Source organism: Pteropus medius, unplaced genomic scaffold, assembly GCF_902729225.1.
Source record: "Pteropus medius unplaced genomic scaffold, Ma_sr-lr_union100, whole genome shotgun sequence".
Lineage (NCBI taxonomy): Eukaryota > Metazoa > Chordata > Mammalia > Chiroptera > Pteropodidae > Pteropus > Pteropus medius.
In genome coordinates, this window is record NW_024352949.1 from 603,528 (window position 1) to 615,333 (window position 11,806).

An 11,806-nucleotide genomic window follows, 5' to 3' on the forward strand; every position below is an offset into this window, starting at 1 on the left:
TTTGCAAATATTTCCTCCCCTAATTCATTTTTTTACTCATTATTTATTTATCTGCTTCCCCAATCAGATAGTAATGTCCATGAGAGTAGGGATTGTAGGATTCATCTTTATGTTTCTAGTGCTACACATAAATAGCATTGTATACATATCTGTCTGTTGAGTAAACAAATGTTGGAGTAAAAAATAAATAAGGAAACCAGAGAAATCATATAAGAAGAGATATTAACAAAGCAATATTTCTCTTTCCTTATCAAGAAGTAGAAACCAAGATAAGGAATTCCATTATACCTATTAAGGAGGAAAATATTTAAAGTGATGTCAGCATGCAGCACAGTGAAACTGGCACTCTGTGAATGGATGGCGACAGTGTGAATCAGAAAAATCTTGTGGGAAAACACCTTCTAAAAGGGTGTTTCTATGTCTTTAATACTCATACTCTTTTCCTAATCTCTGTACAGAAAAGGCCTCATGTAGAAAGATATCCATTGCCTCACCACTAAAAGCATTGGAGACTTAAATGTCCATTCCCCTAAATGGAATATCAGTAAGATAGATAAAACAACTCTTGCGATAACTATACAGCAACCTAAAAACTAGAATGAGATATTGCACTGATGGTTTGCTCGTAATGATTTCAATACATGTGCATCTGGAAAAAGACTAGAAAAGATCAAGGGAAAATGAAAATACTTGATTAGGTAGTAATGTGAGCAAGTTTTAAAACTTTTTATTTTTTGTAATTTTTGTATAATAAATGGAAATTACAAAAATCTTAGGAACATTTATATAAACTCATAAATGAGAAAATAATCTGAGGCATTTCATGTTGCCATCTATGTCCTAAGGAGCACAGAGAAGTTAGGAGGGCAGACACTGCCTTTGAGACTCTGGCTTTTCTTTCATTTGGGCCTAGGCACTGTGATTGGTGTGGATGAAAGCACTGCTTTCTCATGGCCTACGTGTGACCTGTGTAGCAATGAGAGATTGGAATAGAGCCCAGAAGACATGTAAGTGACTAGCCTGAAAGACCCTAGGGCAGCAGCAACCTAGTCCCAGGATCCCCACTGCCCCACTGCCTCAGGCCAGCTTCCCCTGTGCCAGGAGGCAGTCATATGCTCCAAGTGGAAAACCAAGTCTGCTGAGCTGCAGGGAAGAGGCCATGGTACACAGTGTCTTTTTTTTTCTTTTGGCTGCTCCTTGCAGCTCCTCCTATGTTAAAAGAGAAAAGAGCCAGGTTTTGTCCTCAGCTCATTTACTATTAGTCAGGAGAAGAGAGAAAAACTCAGAGTAAACATGAATAAATAAGACAAACTTGGTAACTGTACAGCTTGTTCTTTTCAGGGGCTCAAATTTTTCCAGAGACCAATGAAGAGCTACATAAACAGACATCCCTTCCCTGCCAGTGTTACTGCACCCACTCCCTAGGGGAACGGGGTCTTAGGCTGGGTATAGATGCAGTTCTCTGAGTCATTTCTCTGGCCTCTCAAGTTGATTTTGTCACATAACAGAAAGGGACTCACTACTTTTCTACTTCTTAAGGAGAAAGGGCAAATGTCTCCTTGATACCTCCTGGTTTGGCAGCCTTATGTATAAACAAGTCATTACGGGATCATATTTAATTGACAAGAAGAATGTGAATCACAAGTTGACTTGGTAGCAGGAAGGTGCATAGAAACTGACGATTAAAGCAGGTTTGGGAGCCCTGACTTCCCCTTGCCTGGCAGAGGCCTTCACTTTGCTTCATGGGATGTTTGCTGTCATCCACTATAACTCAGCTCGAATGAGGCTTCCCTGTCTAAATGCCCTTTCTTGGTTACCTGCCCGCAAAGCTGTTAGCTGGAAGCTGCGAAAGCTGACGATTATCCCTCAAACAGGCTGAGCCCAGGACTTCCCTGGGCTATTTTAGGAACTTGATTTCTGAAAGTAAATCTCCCTCTTCTTTCCCAGAAATCATTCATATTTAGGAAAATTTCTCTCTACTGCTAGACACTTTTAATCCAAGCCTTTTCAAGTCTCGTCTTCCTTGTGTGTTTCTGAACAACAGAGGCACCTTTTCCTGTGGGGACTGCTCTCGTTTGGTCACCTCTCCTTTTCTCAGAAGGCACCTGCAGGTCTTCCTGGACTCTCTCTCTCGACTCCAGCGCACAGTGAGGGTCAAGGTAGAGCTGGTACAGGATCTCATGTGCATCCTCATGGAGACACTCGAACTCACTGGCTGAGAGAGAGTTGTATCTATTGCTCTTTCCTTGGGAAAAGGGAGACGGACTCACCCTCAGGAAGAGTCTTTTCATGTCTGTAATTTAAAAAGTCACGTCTGACTTAAGGCTTTGAGATTGAAGCTACTAAACAGAAGATACATGGTTTAAATTTAACACATTAATTTTCAGGACATGAGTATTTTTAGCACAAGCACTTACTATGGCCCATTCCACTGTTATTGCAGCTGGTGCAGAGCAGTATCTCTTCACTCCCGAGGTTTGCCGCCTGTGAGGATGGGGTAAGTCCAAGGATGCCTGGCTCAGATGTGTGTTCTTATAAGGCCTAAGTTAGCAGATCATCCATCAGAAAAGACCCCTGTCCCATGACCTTTCAAGTATAACAAAGTTTCAAGGTATAATTGTGTACATGCTAAGTGTTTAGACTATGCTGAGACTTAGACAAGTCTTACTGTTGTCATTTGCTGATGAATGCCATGTCTGCTAACAGGGTCTTTCTCTTTTGGAATTGAGGTTTTGGATTATGGTAAGATAGTCTTGAGATTTCAAGTTCTACTGCCATGGTTTCACATTAATACAACAAAATTATCTGAGAGACACACTTTTTTAGTTTCTGGATATTTCAGAGTCTGAGTAACTTTATTATTATTTCTCAGACCTGGTTTGCCTACCCTGAGAGTTTCTGCAGTGAGGCTTAGTAAAATGGTGTACTCCTCCAAGAAAACCATCACCTAAATATATGTAACTTATGGGCCAAAGACAGTTTTCTTCTTCATGAAATTTGGCCCTCATTAGTAAGAGTGTTACTAATGAGGGCCAAGGACAGAACACTCTCGAGATGCCACCTCTATCTTGTCAAAGTCATTTGAAAGCACCACAAGGGGCCTGTGGAATTACTGAACCCCAGAGAAAGGCACTGGGGACTGACTATTGGGGTGGTGCCAGGGCACAGCCCCCCACCCCAGGTCACAAAAGGTATCTGTGACCACTATTGGGGTCCACATCCAGGTAGCTGACTTGGACCAGCTCAAAGAGTTGTGGTGAATGTGGAGGCTGGTCATCTGCAGAACTTTCTGATGGGTTCTCATGGCCAAATTCCAGCTCTGATTCTAGCCAGAATTTGAGGCTGATTGCTCCATTCTGTAGAGGCTGCTCTCTTTGGCCCCATGCCTTCTCCTTCCTCACCCACTCCTGCACCTCAGGAGAGGCTGGCAGCACCAGAATGTGGAGTAGCCATTTACACTCTTTCATCTAAACCACGGCTATCAGAGTTTGGATTAAATTAGAATGTGGATAAATCCATGAACAGAATCTTTAAAGATCGGCTGTCTGACTGTGGTTCCCAGCTCTCATTTCAGGTTAGACTCACTTGTGGACTCTAAAAAGAGTTTCTGGCTCCCTCCCTGGGATAAAGCCCACCGGCCTGGGCATGTCTCTTTAAGGCACTTGGTGACACCCTGCTTCCCCTCACCCAAGTGCCAAACAAGGGACTGCTGCTGCTGCCGCCAGTAGGGACTGATGTTTAGATTAAGCAGCAGAACGGTTTATAAACAGGTATTCCCTGATTATTTAAAAGTAAAATGTAAGTAATTACAATAGACCAAGAACTGTGCTCACTACTTTTCTCACATGCTGCTTTATCTCCGTAACATCCCAGGGGGGCAGAATCCACATTTTACTGCTGAGAAAACAGAGTGCAGGACTCTTATAGCCACTGTTTTTATTGGATGCAGAGACATCCCACAGAGGGAAAGCCATTGTTATCCCCACAAGTGACCACCTAGCAGAGTTAGTAGCCAGCCCAGATTGGGGAGTGTGGGAATGAGTGACAGGGACCCTTGTGTGTGTTTGTTTTTACTGAAGTTTATGTGTTTAATGTGTGATGAATTAGTGGTACTTGTTGACTGATTCCTTGTTGCTTCCTCTCTCAGTCCTTGGGGGAGAGGGGGAGGCAGAAAGAATGACGTAGTGCTGGGTAAGGCTAAAATATTGCCCACAAAATATTTCTGGTGTTACATGTGCTGAAGCTTTAGAATTTAATATTTCTGGGTTAACTTTTTCTGGGTAGGAACTTGGTCAACTTTTTCAACTTAATGGGAGAAATCATCTGTTTACATAGTTTAAAAAGCTATGGGATGGATCCATTGGTGCAACACTTCATAGGAAAAAAAAAAAGATTTCCAAGACAGGGGACTTTCAACAAGTACTAAAGATAATTGTTTTGGATTGTCGGGGAACATATTTCTGTGGAAAATGTTGGAGGAAGTGTTGGTAAAACTCCTGCTTAAAGAGAACATATGGAAAAATGAACCAAAATCTGCAGCCTAACCCAACTAAACCCAACAACACTTGGGGATGATGCACAACTCTCTTGTTTTTCCATGCAGCACAAAGGCACAGGACCTGCCCTGCAGTTCCTCAGACAGCCTTGGCAGGGCCCTACCTCCCACTGGGTTCCTGCAGGCTCCCAAGAAGAGCAGCCTGGTGCTTCCTCTATGAAGCCTTCAGTGACGGACAGACTTTGACCACCCTACCTTAGGAACCCAGAGACCAGGAGGAAGCTGTGGCAGAAATCTTTCCTCACACATTCAACTTCTCAACTACAATGCTCCCATAGGTAAAACCCTACTTATAAAGAGCTCAAAAGGGTGTGTGTGCTAACATGTGTGTGTACTTGAGTGTGGTGGGTGTACTCATGTGTGTGCTTGGGTGTGTGCATCTACCTGTGTGTGCTAGAGTGTGTGCGTGTGCATTGGGTGAGGGGCACTGAGTTGTGGTAGCCTCAGGTGCCAACTTTGTGGGTGCTCTGTTATCAGAGTTGACACTGGTAAAATTAGGGTAAATTCCAAGCCTGAGGTACATTTTAATAAGCTCCTTACCCTTACCCCCAGCTTTACTCACAGTAGATATTAGAGCTTTACATCTGATGGAAAGGAGCTGATAGAAGATGAGTATAAAAAGGATCTGTGTGTAGATATCAGCCATGAGTTAGTTTCCTAATCTGGATTCTATCAGTTTTTAGGTGAGAATGCACATTTGCCCAAATCCAAAGAATCACATTAAGACTTTCTATGAGAACTGTAACTCTATTCCCTGGATCAAAGGCGCTACTTCCGGTTAGGATACACAAGTGTTAAGTTTTATGCCTTCACATTAATGTGGTTTAACTACGGATGTGAAAACAATAGAATTGGTTGTCGTTATACATGTCATTTTTCAAAGGTAACATTACAATGATATGAAATTTGGTGTTTGTTTCTTTAGCTTTCAGAAAAGGAAAAGTGAAAGGAAAATATATTGTGTCTCTAAAAAACAAAGACACATTTTATACGTGTGCATATATGAATAGTACATATGAGTTTGCTGCTGGGTGTAATTGTTTTAACCTCTGTCAATTTCTGCCAAATATAAAATATTTATAATTTATTCTCCTTTTATGAATGATAGTTATTATTAAAGACTAAAGCTACCAAACCTTACATTTTTAAAAAATTGAAGGAATGCCTGGGCCATCTATTTCACACACACGCAAATATGCAAGGCTAACTAAAATGATAAGAGACAACAAAGAAGTATCTAGCTGTCCTACCTCAATCTTCCCAGCCCTGTGTGGTGACCTCTCACTCTCTAGCACCCTGTGCTTTCCCTTCAGGATGGCGGTCTTGTTCACTGCCATCTCTTCAGTGTCAGGCCCTTCGTGGGCTCACAATATACCCTCGATGAATAATTGAGGAAGCGGGCCATAAAGTTGATGTCTATGTCACATATGAGCCCCAGCCCCAGGAAGGCCTTAGCCACCACCGTCCAGTCAGACACTTTTAGTTTCGTCTCTTTACCTAGCAACCAGCAACTCTCATTCTTCCATCACTCCATTAAACCTTTTACTAAGGAACCAAAGCTATTTACAAATCGTATTGCATAGGCTAGGTATTCTGCACCATGCCTGTCTTAAAGATGGCAAAATGAAAGTGGCATCGTGAGTTGGCATTAGAATGGTGTTCACACCCACAATTCATCCTGATATTTATTGCTTCGAAACAAACCATCTCAAAGCTCAGTGGTTTCCATACTTATTCTGTCCATAGACCCGCAGTTTGGATAAGGGTCTACCAGGACAGCTTGTCTCTGTTCCAGTGAGCATATGCTGGTGCCAAAAAGCTGCTCTGGAGACACAGAAGGCCCTTTAGTCCCCAGCTAGCCACTGTGCTCCTGTTGGCTGGGACCTTCTGGGTTCTAGCCAGATATCACATAGTCTGTACTTCCTCACAGCACGTGTCTGGGTCTAAGAAAGGCAGGCAGAAGCACCTGGGCACCTTTCCTGACCAAGCTTGGGATGTAACTCAGTGTCCTGTCCACTACACTCTGTTCATGAAAAGCCAGTTATGGAGCCCAGCCCTGACCCAGGATGGGAGCACTTTGGCCGTGTTATCTGACCACGCCAGCCTCAATCTCCTTTGTCGAGTCACATTAAAGATGAAAGCGGTGAGTTAATACATACTGAACAGAGCTATTGTAGATATATGTTGAGGGTTTTGTACAGACGAGTGAGAGATATCATTATATTATTCTGCAGGTGGCAGCAAAGGAGTTTCTAGAACACATTACTTTCTAGGGCTTCAGTCTCCAATAAGGCCAGAAGTGTAATGTGTATTAGCTTCTATTTTCAGCCCCATCCTGACCCCAATGTGTTTTAGCTTCCATTTTCAGCCCCATTCTGACCCCAGGAAGAAAGTGTTGAGATCTGATCTACAGATTCAGAAGGGCACACCACACCTTCCTTGGCTAGTCATCTGGTACCCTTGCTGTCCAGTGCCCTGTGTTCTCAACTAGAGATGAAACTTGCCCAAGATTAACCAATCACCATAAGACATTCATCACACAGAATGTGAAGAAGCAGCTTTCTACAACACAGAAAGAGGCGTTTAGCTCAGTGTAACTCTACAAGAAGTAGTATCTTATCAAGGAGAGAAGTTTGGGGCAAAGTACCAGGAAATCCTTTGATCAGAAGTGTTGCTGGATTGGGTAAGTATCCCAAAGGAAGTGGGAGACAGCTGCAAGCATGATGCATGCCCAGCCCCCAGCATTCCTAGCTGATGAACAGGGCATATCCCTTTGTAGGTCTTACCCCGACCCTCAGTTCCTCTCCTAGGACAGCCAGCTGAGAGACGCTATCATCGCATCCACTAACAAACATCAATGAGAGATATTTTAAATGTACTTGTATACAAACAGGATCCAGTTATCAGAAAAAAAGCAGTTCGTTTGCCATAATAGGGCTTTTATCACAGCCGTTTTTATTCCTCTTCCTCACCAATGTTCTCAACCGTTTGAGGAGTGGAAGGTCATGGACTGGGGAACAGCCTTCTACTCTGCTCTTCACTGTTGCATCGTTGGGAACAGAAGAACATGCAGGGCTAACTCTCTTTGCTTTAACCAGCATGCCTTTTATCACCGCACAGTTATGAAGTGAAGAGTGTCCTTGGAAAGGAGGTGGAGTTGTTAAATTGTTTTGTTCAGTCCATAACCACCTATCTGACTAGCTGCATTGGATTGGAGGAAATTGAGCTTCCGAGTTCAGGAAAAGCCTTTTCAGATTGTCATCGGTTGCCATGGGAATCTGTGAACTTTGCAATGTGCTGCAAGGGTGGTGGTGGTGGTTTTTGGTAGTTATTTGTTAACTACGGACAAAGTGAATGTATTTTATGACCTTGAAATGGAACAAGATTTTTCTAGGGCAAATGTTAAATGGTTTTGTAAATTAGAAATCAAAATACATTTTTTGTAGTTATATATTTTTATTACCTTTCTGCAAACTTAAGAACATAACTGTTAATAAAGCTCATATAAGCTTGAGGTCTTCATTTTGCATTTATCTTAGGCAATAATATGAAAGTAGCAGGAAAAACTGAATTGTAATTTTAAAGGTTTACAAAACTTAAACCTTCGTCCTATATTGTGATATTACTGTTTTCCTGTAATAAATGTCCAACCTAAGCATTCTGTGGTTCAATATTTTTGGTAAAATATTCTGGGGAACTATGTCAGAGGTAAAACTGTTACCCATAAAGTGTAAAGTTAACCAGTATGATTATAGCTATACTGAACAGAGATACAGCTAGCTCATTCTAGATAGGCCTGTTTAATCATACTGCGCATAGAGCCAAGATTACGGACTGAAGAGGAGTGGATTGTTAACATTTGCTTTGTTGGCAGTTTTAAATTAAATATAAAACCATTCTTCCCTTATAACAATACGATGATGACAGGCCACAGTTAATTACATAATACAGATGTACTAGCTGAGATCAAGAAAAGGGTATCTAGTATCCACTTTGATTGGTGGAAAGGCAAAGGGCTTTATTTATTTGTCCAGATTAAGCTTTGAAACATTACAATTACTGCAAGATAGCTGGTTTTAAGTAGCTTTGTGACCGTCCTTTTCATCTACATGACTATTTTGTATTCATACACTTTAAAAATTTACTTGAAGCTGTGCATGAGACTGAAGAAAGTGAAAGCAAAATCCCACGGAAGCCAAAGATGATTCAGACATGCTTTTAGGATAATCCGAGCCCTCCTCTACTCCCTTACTCCTGAGAAACCAACTAAAGTTAGGGAGCTCTTCAGCTGTTCTGCCTTGGGCCCCCAGATCAGCTGCTGGGCCAGTTCCCTCCCCAAGTCTGAGTACTTTTGGGGGAGCACCTCCCACCAGAAAGCCGCAAGGTTAACGTGAGCTTAATCGTGGTTTGCTGATCTTAGGTAAGTTACGTAAAACATTTGGAGATAAAGACTGGCATGTTTCAAAAGCAAAGCAGACTCTCGTCTAAGATGCTTGGTTTCCCGTCTCGCCGAGGCGGGGAATGGGGTTGGGTCATACCTGGGTCCCCGCACCGCCTCCCAGGTGCCAAGCTGCACACCTGATACTGGAATGTGCCCTTTCCCAGTGGGATCCTGGGGCCCCCAGTGGGCAGGAAACACTGTAAATACAGGAATCAGGGGTGGTTTAAAATGCTTCTTTATTCTTACAAATACTATAAAAATTAGTATAAAAAAGTGAGCATGCTCAGTCTTTTCCTCTTATCTACAATACAAAGGTTTGTCTGAAAAGTTTTTTGTTTTTTCTTTTCTTTTTTTTAACAAATGTACCTTAGCTGCATCAATAAGTGTAAGATGTAGAAAAAGCTACCATTATAAAAATAATTTAAGGGAAAAAGACATAACGCTTCTCTCGAAGTTCAGTGGCGTTAAGTCCAGGCTGTAGCTTCTTTTTACTCACACGTCCCAAAGAAACCGCGGCGGGCGCCCTGCGGCTGTCGCGGCGTCCGGGCAGGGCGCGCGTCGCCCCGGGTCCGTCGGCTCTGAGGTATCGGTCGTTGGTGAGTCTCCCCGCACCGTCCCCCGCCCCACGGCGGCGCGTTACCGGCAGTCTGCTGCGCCCGAGGACGGCAAGAAGGGCGGGCTGGGCAGCTGCTTGAAGAACTGCCGGAGGCCGGCCAGGTCCCGCGTAAGCTGCTCCACACGCTGGTGCAGCTTCTCGTTCTCGGCCGACAGCTCCACCAGCTTCTGCTGCATCTCCTGGTTGCGCCGTTTGGCCTTGTCGCGGCTCTTGCGCACTGCGATGTTGTTGCGTTCGCGCCGCTGCCGGTACTCCGGGCTGCCACGGTCCGGGCCCCTCTTGCCCGCGCCCTTGTCTCGGGCCGGGCCTGGCGCGGGGCTCGGCCCCGGGCTGCAGCGCGGCGGCTCGGGCGACGTGGGTGGCGTGGGCTGTGCGGCCGCCGCCAGGCTCACCACGGTTTGCGCGCAAGCGGCCACCTGCGCGGGCAGCAGCGAGCCGGGCGCGTCGCTATCCCCCCAGTCGGGCTCGCGCTTGAGCGGTCGTGGGGCGGCCGGACCCTGTCCCGGGGGGCGCGCGACGTTGCCAGGCAGCAGCTCCAGCGCGCCCGCCTTGTGATTGCTGTTGAACAGGTCTGCGAAGAGCTCGTCGTGGCACAGCTCCAAAGTAGGCACGGCGGCCATGGAGTCGATATAGGCGCTGAAGTCGATGGCGCTCTCGTCGTCGTACATGGCGGGGGCAGAGGCTCCCGGCTCGGCCAAGCCTCCGGGCTCGGCCACGCGGCCCGGCTTGCCTGCCCGGCCCGGCTCGTAGAAAGGCGCGGGCTCCGCGGGCCAGGGCGCGCCGCGCGCCGGGCCGTCCAGGCTGAAGAGGGCGGCGCTCATGGAGGCGTCCGGCCGGGCTCTCGGTTCGAACGTGGCTGTCACCGCGCTGGGCCCGGCCCGCCGCCTTTTCTAGCCGGGGCTGACACGCAGGCCCCGCCCCATCTCCAGGGCCGCGCGGAGGGGGAGCGCTGGGCGGCGGCGCCCTGGGAGCCCCGGCCCAGTCCCGGAGCCGCCCCTCGAACCTTTCCTTGCCCCGCTCCTTGCTCCACCCGGGAGCTCCCCACGACGCCCGGGCGCGGGGGCAACGGGCGCGCGCTTCCTCCTCCGCCCCCGGTCCGAGCGGTGCTGCTGGGAATAGCCCTCCCCTCCCCGTCCCCCCGCACCCCCGCCTCGGCTTCCTGTCCTTATTTGTGGGGTTTGCGGCCTCTTCGTTCTCCGGAGCCGGGAGTGAAATCAAAACTAGGACTTGGCTATGGGGCGTGCGTTTCAGTCCGGTTCCTGTCGTCGGAAGGTGGGGAAGGAGGCAGGGTCGGGCGACTCCAGGGAGGACTGAGCACGGGAACGTTGTCCAAATGCAGACCCGGTCCGATCGGCGGGGCGGGCGCACTGGAGTCTGCTGTCACCCAGTCGCTCGCCGTGGGCCCGCGAGCCTCGCACGTTTCAGGGAATTAGGGGCCTGTTTTAGGCATCCTCCTCGGGTTCCTGGGGTCCAGCAGGCTCAGCATCGCGGCTGGTGCTTCTTAACCGAAGGGTTAACAGGACAGCGAATGGAAGAGAGTGGCGTCACATTGTCCAAGCCGCTGGCCACCCTAAATGTAATAGCCTCCAGCTCGTGGAGGCGGGGTCAGGTCCGGGGGCCATTCCTGAACCCTGCAAGTCACCAAGGGCCAGAGGAACCCGCTGCCTATGTTCCCTGCGCACTGGCTTATTTTTTTTAGGGGAGGCAGCCCTTAGTTGACCTCGCAGATTGCAAGGACTTTGTCATCTTACAATCCCTTATTTTTTTTTTACTTTTTATGCCTACAGCACCTGGTCTTTCTAGGTAGTCACCCATCCAAGTACTAACCAGGCCTGACCCTGCTTAGCTTCTGAGATCAGACTGGATCAGGCTTGTCCAGAGTGGCATGGCCATAGACCTGGCATTTCTGCTAAAGCACTGCCATCTGGTGGCGACATCTTGCTTCTGTCCTATTTTTACTTCCAAACTTTTTTTTCTGTTCAAAATTCCACAAAGAAGCGCGTTTGAATCTAAAGCAGTTGGGTCTTCTTTAGGAGAAAGGTAAGATTTATATCTAGTAGATCTGACCGAGTATTAAGTTGCGAGTTCTTCACAGTGCAAAATACATGAAGAGACAGTATAGATTGGCTTTGTTCGTTAAGTTTCTTGCAATTTGGGTCAGGCATTTCTGGTCAATTCCACTTATTAAATCACT

The 11,806-nt window shown here is 46.5% G+C and overlaps 1 protein-coding gene and 2 pseudogenes across 1 annotated transcript; 1 reads left to right on the forward strand and 2 right to left on the reverse strand.

The window, feature by feature from the left end:
* Nucleotides 1-8,210, forward strand: part of LOC120592726 (DNA repair-scaffolding protein-like) — a 46,913-nt pseudogene extending 38,703 nt beyond the window's left edge.
* A 1,005-nt stretch (nucleotides 8,211-9,215) lies between these two features.
* Nucleotides 9,216-10,555, reverse strand: CEBPD (CCAAT enhancer binding protein delta). The gene has a single exon (XM_039850442.1). The coding sequence runs from the start codon at nucleotides 10,431-10,433 to the stop codon at nucleotides 9,633-9,635; it is 801 nt and encodes a 266-aa protein (XP_039706376.1). The 5' UTR covers nucleotides 10,434-10,555; the 3' UTR covers nucleotides 9,216-9,632.
* Nucleotides 10,556-11,390: 835 nt separating this feature from the next.
* LOC120592732 (uncharacterized) lies at nucleotides 11,391-11,509 on the reverse strand (annotated as a pseudogene).
* Between the last annotated feature and the right edge of the window lie 297 nt (nucleotides 11,510-11,806).

Excerpts from the sequence above, each read along its gene's own strand:
- CEBPD (XM_039850442.1), bottom strand. The coding sequence starts at position 10,433 with ATGAGCGCCGCCCTCTTCAGCCTGGACGGCCCGGCGCGCGGCGCGCCC.